General features: G+C 37.2%; 1 protein-coding gene across 22 annotated transcripts in view; it reads right to left on the minus strand.

The window, feature by feature from the left end:
• The window catches only part of CCDC30 (coiled-coil domain containing 30), a 139,145-nt gene that overhangs the window by 35,457 nt on the left and 87,720 nt on the right, over positions 1–15,968 (minus strand). For 21 of the 22 annotated variants that reach the window (XM_070609983.1, XM_070609985.1, XM_070609972.1 and 18 more), the window contains 2 exons: positions 11,869–12,078; positions 8,383–8,537 (listed from right to left, as the gene is read on the minus strand). In XM_070609983.1, coding sequence (XP_070466084.1) covers positions 8,383–8,537; positions 11,869–12,078 — 365 coding nt within the window. Of the gene's footprint in view, positions 1–8,382; positions 8,538–11,868; positions 12,079–13,049; positions 13,204–15,968 lie in introns of those variants that run through there. The other variant, XM_070609990.1, reaches the window with a different exon arrangement.

Here is a 15,968-nt window from a genome sequence, read left to right on the forward strand (position 1 = left end):
AAAAGGAAAAAACAGCTATAAGCATGCCCTTGGCAAAAAGCTAGCGTCTTGAGTGTCTTCTCCACAAATATTGGTAAAAAGCCTTAAAACAAAATTTGGATTCATAACTGGCAAGCTTTGTATTACTGTACCTGATTCTTAGCAGTAATTTTAAAACAATATCTGTGGAGACACTGTGTATGTGTGGCTATATGTATGTTATATATGTGTGATATTTTACCTCTGGATGGTATGGCCAAAGTCAAGATCTCTGTTTAATTGGCTTAAAGTAAGTGCTTACATAAATTCTAAATGTAGTAGAAATTAACCCAAAGTCTTTCAAGTTAATGTGATGTGAATTAATGTTTGGTAAATGAAAGCTTGTTTAAGTCTTTCAGTTTGATTGAAATAGGCATGTCCTCAAAGTTGTCAGTATTTGGATATGATGCAGACATGCAGCCTGGGTTTACTAGTCAAATAAGCTCATGTTGTCTGTTAGAAATTTGTCAGCAAAATAATAGCTTTAAATGATAGCTAACTTTGTCTAATATCTCATGAGGTTTTTGTGGGTAATCTGAACTTAATTGTTGGAAACAAATGATTTAAATAGATAAAAATGGGTTAAGAGTTTCTGGGTACAATAATTATGTTTTATGATCTGTATAGTTGGGAAAAAACAGCTTCCAAATTCTTTTTGGTAACTTAAAATTTTAGAGTTTTGCAAAGTTAAGTTAAATGATAAAAATTTGCTGAGTATCTGGGTCATTTTTGGATAGGATGGGATGCTGAAACATTATTGCTAAATATGTCTAGGTTATCTACCTTTGGCTTCTTATTGCAGAGAGGCTAAAGGATGTTTGGGTCTATTAGCAAACATACCTGTGTTTTACTACTGTGAGGTAGCATGTTTCCTAGAAGTTATGAAAAATATTTAGAATGCTGATATAAAAGGTGCTTCATAATTGCTTAGTTTTTTAGTTTTTACTAGGGTCTGTAAGGGTTAAAAATTCTAATTAATATATGTAATTAAAGCTACTGGAAATTAATAAGGAAAACAGCTCTGTATTTAAGGAAAGTAAAAATGTATGTTTTCAGTAAAGAGGGTATAAAGAATGGAAGTATTTTTGTCTGTTGGGTTAAGAAAGATAAATTTGCCCTAAAGTACTAGAAGGGAAGAAAGAAAGCATGGGACAAATTCTGAATGTAAAGAGAAAGTTGTAGAAGGTTTGTGAAAGAGAAATTCAGAAAGGAGTTTTATGCCTGGTCAAGTTGGGTAAGATTAAAGTAAATCCAGTTAAACAAATTAGTCTTAATGTTAAAAATGAGCTGGTGTAGAAATTAAAATTTGGTTTTCTCTCAAAGGATAATTTTCTTGAACTTTTGGCCTGCTCTAAGTCTACCTAAAAGACAGAAAATCTGTGTTTTGCTAAAATAATTTCCTATATTTAGAAAGAAAGAGGTCTCTCCTAAGATTTTTTGACTGTTTTAACTGGTCTTGTTTCTGTTGTCACTTTGAATGGATAACTGAGCATTATTTTGCAGTGAGCATTGTTTCCTATTCAAAGAAGTGTTCTTTTTTTTTTTTAAATATGTTTCCTCTGCAGAGAAATTCATGGAAAGGATTCTGACACAGGATTCTAGAATACAGGTTTCTGATAAACTTTCAGATTGTAAAACTGAACTGGGTAAGAAATTACAGAGTTGTAATGGAGAAACTGATGACCTCATAAATCTGCTAACAGAAGATTAAGATCAAGAGTCGATTACACAGGACTGTATGAACTGATGAGGATGATTCTAGTTTTTTGTGACTTTTGTTTGAAATATTGTTGAATTTTTGATGTTTTGTTTTGTTTTCTCAGATTTAAGGAAATCTTTTTCTCTTTTCTCTTATGCTAACTATGACTTATAGCAATTTGGTGAAATTATACCATTGTGAGCAGAACTGAAACATTTATCTTTTTCTCCCTACTTGATCCCTCCAGAATTTGGAAACTCAGTGAGTGAGTGAGGTTATTTCCTGGCAATATAGTTATTTGCATAAGTTCAATAAGAATCTGTTCTCCTTATAACAGGACACATTGGTTATATTACCAAGGCTTTGACTGGAATGTCATATTTGAGAGAAACATACAGACTCAGATATGACAATAGTGCCTTTGAGGAATAAGGTTGACTTTGTGGAATAAAGCCACTTGGAAATATTGGCCTGGTTCCTTGTTTACAGAGATTCCAACAATCTTCCCTGGTAAACAAGGAAGCTCACTTATCTGGCAGGTGCAAGGAACCTTGAAAGATTTTGGGGGACCTCGAGAAGAGAGGAGTCCACCCAAATCTGTAGGTATTGCAGGCAAAATCTTATGGCAAGTCCTTGCCTTGGCTTTTCTGGCCTCGAGAGGCCTTTAAAGATTTTATTTTTTTCCTTTTTCTCCCCAAAGCCCCCGGATATATAGTTGTATATTCTTAGTTGTGGGTCCTTCTAGTTGTGGCATGCGGCATGCTGCCTCAGCATGGCTTGATGAGTAGTGCCATGTCTGCACCCAGGATCCAAACCAATAAAACCCTGGGCCACCAAAGTGGAGTGCACAAACTTAACCACTCGGCCATGGGGTTGGCCCTCGAGAGGGCTTTAAAGTTCAATCTGAGATTCCTCATTAAAAAATTCCAGCAAAGCAGATTTAAAAGAGCCTATATGGTCAATTGCTATTCTTGCTGCACTTATGTAAATACTTGGACCCAGTTTTATTGAAACTACACTTATTTTGCAAACCAGTTAATCTTAATTTGGCTGTCTCTTGTAAAAATGAGGGTGATTTTAGAGAGAAAAATTATGTTTCAGTAGAAGCTATAGTACGCATTCATGGATATTAGATTCTAGCTCTTCTACAAGATTCATCTATTACTAACATAATGTCTCCTTGTGGCCATCTGTCTCTGATACCTGGGAGCTCCCTGGCCACAATCAAACCTTTTCCTTCAACTCTATTGCCCAAATACTAACTAAATATGCCTTGTCACAGGTGGATCATAAACAATGAGTTCCAAAGGTAAAGTCCCCAACCTATCGATGCACACAGGATGGACTATACCAAATTTGGTACGAATATGTTTGGGTCACTCCTACTAGTGGTCAACTCAGTCAAAAGGCCACTCTATGTTGGGAACAAAGCAATCACAATTGTGATATGTGGCCTAATAACATCTGACCTAAGGGACAAATTCCCCATTATATGTATTCTTATATCATAGCCTTAAAAAATACTGACTGATTTGAGACTGACTGGGATAGACGGCCCAGCATACATTGGTTAGCACCCAAGAGCACTCAGTGGTTATGTGGCTCCAACTTATGGCCTTGGCTGCCACCTGAATGGATTGGACGATGCAGCCTAGGCTTTGTCTGGATGCAAGGTAGAACTACATTTACTATATCTCCCCCTGCTAACCTACCCAACCTACAACAATGCTGGATCCATTCTGTCTTCCACTGGTATGATCACCTTGCCTCAATTTTCCTTCCCCAATTAGAATCAAAAGTGTCATCTGGCACATGCAAGCCCTATGCAAATTTCCTATCTGATATGAGTCACCAAATTAAATCCATGTCTGACCCTACCCTATCCCTAAATGATTGGTTGAACTCCTGGTCAGGACCAGGTCTCTGGACTACTTTTCAAAGCCTTATTCATTGGGTTAATCATATTGCTTATATTTCTTATTATAATTTGTTGTCTATTTTGTTGTTTGTCTTTCACATGTCAACAAAGTTTCACCTCCTGGACCACTTCTTGTCAAATGATTCTCTCATCTCCAGAGGATCTGTATACCTTGTCAGCCTTGGACTCTGCAGGCACAACCTTCCTGTCCACTGAACTTCCTGCCTATACCCCTATGGCCTCATTTAAGGACAGCTCTATGACTTTGTACAGCTGGAAGTAGTTACAGAAGATGGACCATCATCCATATTCCCAAAAGATTTCAGGGCCAAATGGGTTCAGGGGGCTGTTTTATGATGAGGATCAAGGCTTCCCCAGGGAGAAAAGCCCAAGGCATCCTGGCCTACACACTGATCTATATCATCCTGACCTGATCTGATCTGACTCTTTTTTTTTAAAAAAGATTGGCACCTGAGCTAACAACTGTTGCCAATCTTTTTCTTTTCTTCTGCTTTTTCTCCCCAGATCCCCCCAATACATAGTTGTATATTTTAGTTGTGGGTCCTTCTAGCTGTGGCATGTGGGACACGTCTCAGTGTGGCCTGACGAGCGGTGCCATGTCCACGCCCAGGATCCAAACCAGTGAAACCCTGGGCCGCTGAAGTGAGTGTGCCAACTTAACCACTCGGCCACAGGGCTGGCCCCCAACCTGATTCTTATGTAAAGTTATAGCCACCCAATAACCAGACCCCACCTACACTGATACCATTTTAACGATTTTTTTACATAATCTTTCCTTTGTCTTATGAAGAGATAACTCACATACCTACGCCTTGTAAATTTAGCCCTACCCTCAACCCATGTTTGCAGCTCTTCGCTGCCCATGGGTCCTGTCCCCATGCTATTCTCTGAATAAAGGAGCACTAGACCTTGAGAGTCCAAGAAATCTTTCTTTCGACTCCTTGGCTTGCCAAGCCTGCATCACTAACCAAGAAACAGAGAAGATAAAAATTACTAATATCAGAAATGAAAGATCATCACTACTGATCCCATGGACATTGAAAGGACAATAAAAAAGTCTTATGAACAACTCTGCCCACAAATTTGATAACTTAGATGAAATGGACCGATTCCTCAAAAGACACATTCTACTAAAACTTACACAAGAAGAAACAGATAATCTGGATAGGCCTGTATCTAGTTAAAGAAACTGAATCAATATTTAATAACCTTCCAAGAAATAAAGCAGTAGGCCCAGAAGGTTTCAGTGGTAAATTCTACCAAACATTTAAGGAAGAAATCATATCAATTCTCTACAATCTCTTCCAGAAAATTTGAAGAAGAGGGGACACTTCCTAACTAATTCTATGAGGCCAGCATTAGCCTAACACCAAAACCAGATAAAGATATTACAAGAAAGGAAAAAAGACCAATATCTCCCATGAACATGTCCAAACTCCTTCATGTGGCTGGTCAGGCTCGGCATGGCCAGGCTTAGCTTACCTTTCTAGCCTCATTTTTTTGCCACTTCCCTTATCCCCAGACATTTTCTTCCAGTCAAAATGAACATTTTTCACTTCACTGAAGAAGATGATGATGATTATGACAACATTAACAATAACATCAAATATTGCAAAAACAACAATAATAACACCTTTTTAGTAGTGGCTTTGTAAAATGTGTCAACTTGGCTAGAAATTCCTTCCACGTATGTTCTGGCTAGAGTGGCCTACAAGAGATATATTTGTGTAAGATTTGGAGGGTGGAAGTGAAGCATTTTCCTTTTTACTCTTGGAAAGTCGGAGCGGCGCTTTTGTAGCTCATAAATATTGGCGCTTATCTGCTGCTCACCTTGGCGTGAGGCAACAGCCAGGCCTGGAACAGCTCCACCTTCCTCCAGATCCTCCTTCCCCTTCTGCATCTCCTGGGCCAGATGTCTGTTTAGCTCCTCGATCAGGGAGACCAGCTTCTCCTGCAGGACACCTACTTTATCAAGGTTGGAGGCAGTGAACACTGACGTGGGTGCCAGTCCATCCTTGTGGGTTCGGCTTGTGCTCCTGGGTTCCAGCTTTCCATTGCTCTCCCTCACTTTATTTCCATCTTCACTTTCTGAACTGTTTGCCCTGCAGACTTCAAGCTCCAGCGTGAGCCGCAAAGACCACAGTCTTACAGAATGTGTGACCCGCTCCCATAACTGCATAAGACCAAATCCCCATAAAAAATCTCTTATGAAATATATGGTTCTACTTCTCTGATTGAGCCCTGACTGATCCAAGTACTTACTATGTGCCAGACACTGATACAAGCCAACTGCTAGCAACTCATTCAATCCACACAATGATCCCATGAGGCAGGGAGGGACAGACACTGAGAGGATACGAAACTTGCCCAAGGTGATATAGCTACTGAGTGACTAATAGGATGTCCATGTTATAAAAACACAAGTTCCAAAGCAATGTATTTAAAATGATTCAACTTTTGTTAACAAAACAAGAATGATAAAAAATATACGTGTATGCACAGAAAAAAATCTGAGAAGTATGTAGTAACCACTTAAAGTGGCTGTTGCTGAAGGATAGACTTCTGAACAACTTACACTTTTTATTTTATACAGGTCTTTAGTATTTGAAATTTTATAATGAGCAGTTGTAATTATAATTGTACTTGCCAGAATTTATCCCAAAGAAATAATAAAGGATATGCACAAAAATTTGGCTGCAAGGATATTTATTGCATCATAGTTTGCTATAACAAGAAACTGGGAAAAATGTAAATATCCAACAATAAGAAATTGATTAAATAAATTATGGTATATTATTAAAAGAATGTTCTAGAAGAAGATTTAATGGCAGGTAAACAGATCATAATATTTTAAGTGAAAAGGTAGGTTACAATCTAAATACATCTAAATTGGGGTTGCTTTCCTCAGGTTACAAAACCACGTACACTAGATAGTCCCCTTTTTGTGGAAAAGAATTTCCCTACATATTTCATTTTCCTATACTTAGTTTAAATATTACTTCCACATATTTTTTCTCAGCCAATCTTCACAAAAGACGTATAGAACTGGTATTGCTATTCCCACCTTGGAGATAAGAAAGCAAGTTTCAGGAAAATTAAACAGCCCTTTTCCTTGTTCAATTCTTTGATGACATGTTTTTCTTTAAAAACTTCACACAGTCATTTTACAATCTATTCTTTGTAATTCCAATCGCTGAGGTTCTTGGTGATTAGAAATCTGGTGTTTGTTGTTTCTGCTGACTTTCATTCATGGTAGCCAGTTTCCTGGTGTTATTTGGTGATTGTTTTGATTGTAAGCTTGTATTTGATTAAACTTAATATATGGGAATCCTTAATATCTAAATTGGGATTGCTTTCCTGCGGAGATCATTTGGATTTTCTTATTTAGGAAGCCAGGGGCTGCCTGTGGAGGGACACTTTAGCTCCTCAGGATTCCCAGCTTCATACTGGAGTCTCTAGTTCAACTCTCCTACCTTGTGGCAAACTTCCTCAGCTGCTTCTCCTGAGCCGCGGGCTGATATTGTTATTTCCGCTTGACTTACCAGTTTCTTTACCATTCATTATTTTTGCTTTATCTCATTATGTTTGCCTGTAGGGCTTTCTCTTGCTTTGTGAGTAATACTTTAAAAGGTATAATTACTGTAGTTTATTCAGGATCTGTCGTATTATAACAGGAGGATGGGCTGCTATCCTGCTAGAAGCGACAGTGAGATGAGGATTTTTCTACCGTACCTCACTGGGTGAGTTTATCATGCGTTCATACACTCATTCATTCATTTACTCAAACATTCATTCATTCACTAAATATTCATTGAGTGCCAGGCCCTACACTAGAGCTGAAATTGTTTCTGAGATTCACAGTATAGGTGAATGTCTGAATTTCTTTTCAGTGGCTAAAACCATATTTTTCTTTTTTTTCTTTTTTTAAAGATTTTATTTTTTTCCTTTTTCTCCCCAAAGCCCCCAGGTACATAGCTGTGTATTCTTAGTCATGGGTCCTTCTAGTTGTGGTATGTGGGACGCCGCCTCAGCATGGCTCAATGAGTGGTGCCATGTCCGCGCCCAGGATCCGAACCAACGAAACCCTGGGCCGCCTGCAGCAGAGCACGCAAACTTAACCACTCAGCCACGGGGCCAACCCCAAACCATATTTTTCTTAAAATATATGTGAATCACTCTGAGTGCCACAGAAATAAGAAGCATCAGTTACTGAAGTCTAGGGCATCCAAGAAGATAATTTAAGTAAGAATCCTAATAATAACCATAATAATTTTAGGAAAAAAATTAGACAGTTCCTATCTGGGAGCAGCCTGTTCATGATTAAGATACCATAAAGTACCTGGAAATTTTTTGAAGGAAATCAGCTGATAAATACAAAACACCAACTTCATTCTAGTCTGCATTTTGTGCCAATCATGTTAGAAAAGCAAATCCCAGAGCATCATATTTCATAGGCAATCCAGTCACTAAAGAAAATTCACTGGTGTACCAAGTGTGTCTCAGAACAACAGGAAATAATTCCTGTCCTTAAGGGCCCCACACTTTAGTGTGAAAGACGAACAGGAAAATAAACAATTCGAACACAGTGTGGTAAGTGCTGTAAATAAGAAGGCGTGTGACTGAGTTTACTCCAGCGGGGACACAGGAAATACACCAGTACGTTGATGCGGCTGGCAAACTCAATCACGGTTAGCCCGTGGGAAACTGACATCTTTGCTCCTCTTACCTCTTCTGCTGCTCTTCCTCGTATTGTTGCTTTATTTTAGCTTCATTTTCCATTGCTTCTTTTATCCTTTCTTCTAGTTGCTTCTTCCCCAAAACACAAGTGTCTGTGACACAGACTTTTTGAGCATGCTTTAATTTCTGCTGCAGATCCAAGATCTTGAATGAAAAAAGTTTACAAATAAAACTTTAAGAAGAGTGTGACCTATTTTCCAAATAGGGAAATCCCACATAAATAGCAAATACAGTAGTGCTAACATACAAATCTCATCTAAAGTAAAGAGTATGGCTAGATTTACCTATTTTTATTTTTTATTTTATTGAGGTCACATTGGTTTAGAGCATACTGTAAATTTCAGGTGTACCTCATTATATTTCAGCTTCTGTATGGACAGCATCGTGTTTACCACCAAAAGTCTAGTTTCCATCTGTCACCATACATATATGCCCCTTGTTTTAAAACAAATTCCTAAGTTTTGCCATATGTAATGCATTCACAAAGTTTAATGTGAGTGTGTAAACTAAACTGTCTAGTAAATAGTCTCCTTCCCATCCCTCCTCTCTCTTCCTCCACCAAATAGCTAACCACTGGTGTTAGTGTCTTATGTACCCTCCCAGAAACTGATTTATGCATATATGAACAAATATTATTATATAGTTCTCCCCCATACACACATTTTTTTACTCAAATAATGCCATATTATATATACCTATGTACCTTGCTTTTATTATAACAATACACTCAGTGATTTTTCCATATTATACATATATACCATTGTCTTCTCTATTACAGCTGCATACCTTTCCACTGTAAGGATATTTATGGCCCATACTGATGGGCATTTAGGTTGATTCCAATCTTTTGCTATAATAATTCATACTATTACAAACAATGTCTCTAGAATAACTTATGAGATGTGGATTTGCTAAGGAAAAGTTATTATATTTGTTTGTTTAATAGATAGTGCCAAAGTGTCTCCCTAGGTATTAGACCAATTTACACTTCCAACAGCAACGTGTGAGAGTGTCTAGTTTCTCCAGCGTGGCTAGATTCATGAGTAATATCTCAAAACAAAGTAGAAGTCTCTTATAAATCAAGTAACCTATTAGCATATTGCCTAGCACCAGTAATACATTCTTTAATGCCCTTGTAGAACCAAAAATAAGAGTTATGAATTGGAAGAGAGGTATATAATTTTATTTTCGAATTTATGTTAGATTAAAAGTGTCACTAGAAAAATGTTTTGTTAGATAAATCTTCTTTTAGTTTGTTTACTTATGTTTTATAAACCATTGTGCCACCTAAAATTGTGACTGGTTTATAGTACGTGCTCAGTAAATATTTGCTGAATGATAGTTTTCAGCAGAATAGCTGTTCTCTCTCTATTGTATTCCTGACACAACAATGACTCCTTTACAACGGTTTGTCATCATATTCCCCACAGACATTCAATGAATGCCAGGGGATGGCAGTCCTTTCCAAGGAAAGGGCTTCCTGCATCAGCCCTAGGTCCCTGCAGAGCCCACACATCATAGCAGAGGTGAAGATGTAGAATGATCCAAGGGCAACGGCAGTGGGCAGCCAGGTCGTGTGAGGACAGGTCAAGTTCTTTTGAGCTGCCCCATTTAGTTCCGCCTAGGGAAAATGCTTGCTTAAAGATATTCATTCTTAACGCCACAGATGAAAGTCTCAACTCATTGGCCTCTCTGTCAAGGACCTAGGCCAAACTTTTGAAGCTGCCACCCAACTTAAGACAGCGAACATTTCCAATATTTTTGAAGTCCACTCTGTGGGCTTCAAACCAAAGAGACTCTCTTTGATTATCCTCCTCTCCTCACCTCAGAAAATCAACATCTTGAATTTTGTGTTAATCATTTTCTTGCTTTTTCCTTTAATAATACCTATCTCTATATGACATAGTTTTTATTTTGTACTATTTGGGCTACAGTACCACTGGACTCATACTGTGGTTTTGGTGACTTGCTTTTCATTCACTATCATTTTGAACTACAGCATGTACGTGTAGGTTGTCTTTCATTTTCACTGTTGTGTGCTATTGTGTAAATACACAATTTATTTATTCCATCTCGTGTCAGTGGACGTTTGGGTTGTTTACAATTTTCTGCTATTTGGAACAATGTTAGTATGAAAATGATTGTATTCCTGTCTCCTGATACATACATGCAGTACAATAGTTTCTCCAGTGTTTATGCCTCGTAGTAGAAGTGTTGGGTTGCATGGTGTATATATTTTTAACCTACCTACACGCTAATGTCAAATTGCTTTCCAAAGCGTTTATACTAATTTACTCTTCTAACTGCAATCAGAATTTAAAAGTTCCTGTTGCACAAATTCCAGTACTAATATTTAGCATTGTCTAAATTTAAAAATTTTACCAATCTTGAAACTACTTTTTTATGGAGTAATAACATACATACAGTAAAGTAGACATATCTATCTCATACTCAACTCAATGAAGTTTTGCTTATATAACCATCTCCCAGACCAAGATACAGAATACTTCCAGCACCACAGAAGATTCCCTCATGTCCTCGCAGTTAACACCCCTCGTAAAGACAACTACTATCCTATCACCATAGCCTAATTTTGTCTATTCTTGAACCTCATATAAATGAAATTACACTATGAACTCTCTTGTGCTGCTTCTGGAGTTCAACATTAGCTTTCAAGTTTAATTCAGATTGCTGTCATCTACTTTTTGATGCTTGTTTTAATGTTAAGATTTGACTCAGACAAACCCACCGATCAAAACGTGCAACCGTTACATACTACTGCCACCTGGTGCTGGGGAATCCACTATGCAGGGGCAATATTTCAAAATGATTCATTTCACTCACAAACCCCTCCAAAAATTAGACAATACGGCTGGCCCAGTAGCGCGGCGGTTAAGTGCGCACGTTCTGCTTTGGTGGCCCGGGGTTCGCCAGTTCGGATCCTGGGTGCGGACATGGCACCGCTTGGCAAGCCATGTATATGTGGTAGGCGTCCCACATATAAAGTAGAGGAAGATGGGCACGGATGTTAGCTCAGGGCCAGTCTTCCTCAGCAAAAAGGAGGATTGACAGCAGACGTTAGCTCAGGGCTAATATTCCTCAAAAACAACAAAAACAAAAACAAAAAATTACAAAATAAAAATCATATAAACAGGGAATCCAAATGAGAGGAGACTAAGTCCCTTAAAATTTGAAAGTATAGAACAAAAGTCATATCGTCTCAGTCAGTTAAGTTCATATTATAACTTTAATGAAACTTCCCTTTCTAAGTTCATGCAGTTTAAAATAAACACACAAGATTTACCGGAACTGTAGCAGCAAGTGAAGTCAAAAGAGAGGAAAGCATGGGAGAATAAAGAAAAATCCTAGAATTCTATCAAGTTTGCACCATATCTATTTCTTAAAATCCTTGGGGAAACAGGATTTCAGTGGCGGTATCCACTGCATGCTCTTTATTAAGCGTGAGGATAATTACCTTTTCCTCTGCATCAGCAACTTTGGATTTCTCCTGAGCCAGCTTTTCCTGTAGGTTGTTCTGTGATTTAATGCTCTGAGCCTGGTTAAGTACTTCCAGCTCCAGTTCTCTGATTTTCTGCTGACAGTGCTTCCACTCTGCCGTGAGTGATGAGCACATCTTTGCACTGTCTAACAACTTCTGCTGGGCCTGCTTTAGTTCAATTTTGATCTAGAGGTGGGGAATAAATAAGAGTGATGAAAATAAGCATGAAACGAACGTGAATGTGAGCCAGAATAAGCAGCTTTCAAACGAGTGCAGCCTCCAAGAGCTGACAAATACCAATGTCATGTGGTTGATCACCCCTCTGGAGCTGCCATGTGTTAGCAAGTTTTGCCAAAGTCTATCTAGCCAGATGGCAGCTGGACAAAGGAATTTTCCTAAGAGTGTCTATACATTTCTAGTCTAAACATCTTCTACTCTTTTTTCAATCTATTCTAAGCTGGCTTTCATTCCCTCTACTACATGAAACTGTTTCTGCCAAGGGCACTGTTGACCTCCCCATTGCCAAAATAAATCCAATGGACAATTACCTCTCAGTAGTGTTTACTCCTTCTATCTCAGAAAGTTCTCCTCTCTTGGAGTCTGTGATATCAAACTCTCCCGGTTTTCACTTCCCTCTCTGCTGTTCCTTCTCGGTCTCTTCTGTAGACTGTTCTAATTCTACCCAACATCTAAATATTATTGGACTCTCCTAGGCCTTGAGAGTGGATCATTCTCTCTCTAGATTCATTCTCATGACTTAAAATACCACCTTTAGGCCAGTAACTGCCAAAATGAAACGCCTTGATTCTGCCCATATCTCCAAAATCGTTTTTCTCTCAGTCTTCCTGATTTCAGTAAATGATGCCACCAGCAACCTTTTGTTCAGGCCAGTAACCTGAGAGTCATCCTTGAGCCTTCCTTTTTTCCATCATCAGCCAATTGAGCACATGTTGTCACTCTACCTCCACAACATGTCTTGCGTCAATCCATTTGTGTCGTTTGTGTCATTACCCTAGTCTAGATAATTATCATCTCTAGCCTGGGCCATAGCAACAGCCTCAACAGTGTCCTGCCATTTCTTCAGGTTTTAGCTTAAATGCCACTTTGTAGGAGAAAATTTTCATGATGATTTAATCTGAAGAGGTCTCCTTACTTACTGTGCCACATTTATTTCTTTCACGGAACTTATCACAATTTATAATTAAACATGTATTTATCTACTTGTCATCCTTCTTCCACAGTCTTAAGTTTCAAGAAAGCAGGGACCATGGGTTTTATTCACTTCTCAGTATCCAAGGCCCATCAAAGTGCCTAAGAGTAGATGATTAATCAATATTTACTGAGCAAATAAATGAATAATAGCCTAAGGAACATCAGAACCTGATGAATGTACATCCTAGGCAGCGCTCACAGACAAGAATGCTGAGACAGAATTTACTTTTCCTCATGTAAAACAGAATTCCCTGTGCTCAAAGCTTTTCAACTGAATTCATAGAGATGATAACGATAATTTCCTCCACCTGTGACTCTGTATTAACCAACCAGATTTTATCAAGTGAATCTAAAAGTTAATAATGTTCAACCTCTCTGAGCATCAGTTTCTTCATCTGTGATATGGGGATAATAACCTCTTATCTCATAGGACACTTGTGAGGCTACATTAAATAAAAGAAAGCAATGAAAGCATCAAGAGTAAGGCCAGACACACAGGCAACACCCAATACAGGTTAACTGTTGTTCTTTAAGATCCGCTTAGAGAACATCTATTGTATCTGAAGTATGGAACTGAGGCAGATATTAATATAATTATTTTACATTGGTTAGGCTTTCATATCTATGAAGTAGCTGAGATTGACATTTTACCTTATTTTAGAGATGAAAAAACTGAGTCTCAAATATAGTTGGCAAATGATAGGGCCAAGGTCTAAATATAGATTTTCTGATTCTAATCCAGTACTCCACCCTATACGGCCTCTAAACTGTGAAATACCTGTATTTGTTATTTATCTGAAAAGAATATAATAGAGGGGATCAACAAAGCTAAAAGTTGGTTCTTTGAAAAGTCTAATAAAATGGATAAACTTCTAGTGAGACTAAACAAGAGAAAAGCAGCAAAGCGTAGGTAACTAGTATCACAAAAGTAAAAAGGACCATCACTATGTCAAAAAATTGACAAATAGGTTCAAATAGGAATTTTAAAAATGTAAATGAAAAGGAAAAAATTCTAGGAAAATAAAATATGCCAAAGTTGATAAAAGAAGAAATAAAAAATGTGACTTCTCACAACTATTAAGAAACAATCAGTAATTGGAAGTCTTCCCAAAAGAAAACTCTAGAATCAGAAGGATTCAGAGTTGAGTCCTGGTAATTATTTAACAACAAATAATTGTAATTTTATGCAAACTCCTCCAGAAAACAGAAAAAGAGGGTATTTTATCCATCTTATGTTAAGAAGCTAGGATAACTGTGACAACAACATCTGACACAGACATTAGGAGAAAGGAAAATGACAAGCCAGTTTCACCCAGGAATTCAGATGCAAAAATCCCAGACATATTAGCAAGCCAAAATCAGCAATGTAGGAAAAGGATAATAATTAATGATGAAGTTGCGTTTATCCCAGGAATGCAAAGTTGAATTGACATTAGAAAATCAATCAATGTAATTCACCATCTTAACAGATTAATATGTAAAAAATCTTATCTTTTCAAAATACGCAGAAAAAGAATTTGATGAAATTCAATAAGTACTTGTTATAAAACACTGAACAAACTAACACTATAAAATAATTTCCTTAATGTGATCAAGAATGTCTATTTAAAAAAATACAAAAAATATACTAACTGGTGAAAGTTGAGAGCTTTTCCTTTGAGATTGGGAATGAGAAAAGGACACCCGCTATCACCAATTCTTTTTAGCATCATACCAGCCACTGCACAGAACAGGAAAAAAGAATGAAAGATGTAGCATTTAGGGCCAGCCCTTTGGCCAAGTGGTTATGTTCCTGTGTTCTGCTTCTGCGGCCCAGGGTTTCATAGGTTCGGATCCTGGGCGCGGACATGGCACCACTCATCAGGCCATGCTGAGGCGGCATCCCACATACCACAACTAGAAGGACCCACAACTAAAATATATACAACTATGTACCGAGGGGCTTTGGGGAGAAAAAGAAAAAATAAAATCTTAAAAAAAAAGTAACATTTATTCTTTTTTTAGCTTGTTAAAAAAATTTTTATTAAATGTATTCTCAAACACTTCACTATGTGCATTATAGCAGGCATCGCTTCCATTCACTGAAATAACACTGTGCTGAATGCATCTTTCTTCTTCTTCTTTTTTTTTTTTTTAATCAAGGTAACGCTGGTTTATAACATTATATAAGCCTCAGGTATATAGCATTATAATTCGACTTCTGTATACACCACAGTATTCTCACTACCAAAAGCCTAGTTTCCATCCATCATCATACAATTGACCCCAAAAGGTATAACATTTAGAAGAGAAGAAAGAAAATTATATTTATTCTCAGATATGATTGCTTACATAGAAAATCCAAAATAATATAAATATAAATATAAGAATTAATTTAAAAGTATGGCAAAGTTTTTATTAAAAAATTAATTGCATTTTTATGTGGCAAGTTTACATTTATGCACATAATTGTAAACATGCAATTTTATATATTAATTGCATAACTATATATTATATATAATATATATACAACTATAAGCAATAGTGAGAAAATGAAAAAGTTTTTAAGTTACCATTTATAATAGTATGGGAAATATCAGCACCTAGGAATATGTCTAACAAAAGATGTATAAGACCTCCACAAAGAAAATTATGATATTAAGAGAAATTAAAAGCAGACCTAAATGTAATACACACACATATTTCATAAATTAGAGAATTCAATATTGTAAAGATTTAAATTCTGCCCAAATTTGTCTATAGATTCAGTGTAATTCCAGCTAAAATTCCAAAAGGTTGTGAGTACATATGTGTTGTCTGTGAGTGCATATGGGTATGTGCATGTTACTTGATAACTGATGATAAAATTTATATAGAATATCAAG

This window comes from Equus przewalskii, chromosome 2, assembly GCF_037783145.1.
Source record: "Equus przewalskii isolate Varuska chromosome 2, EquPr2, whole genome shotgun sequence".
Classification (NCBI taxonomy): domain Eukaryota; kingdom Metazoa; phylum Chordata; class Mammalia; order Perissodactyla; family Equidae; genus Equus; species Equus przewalskii.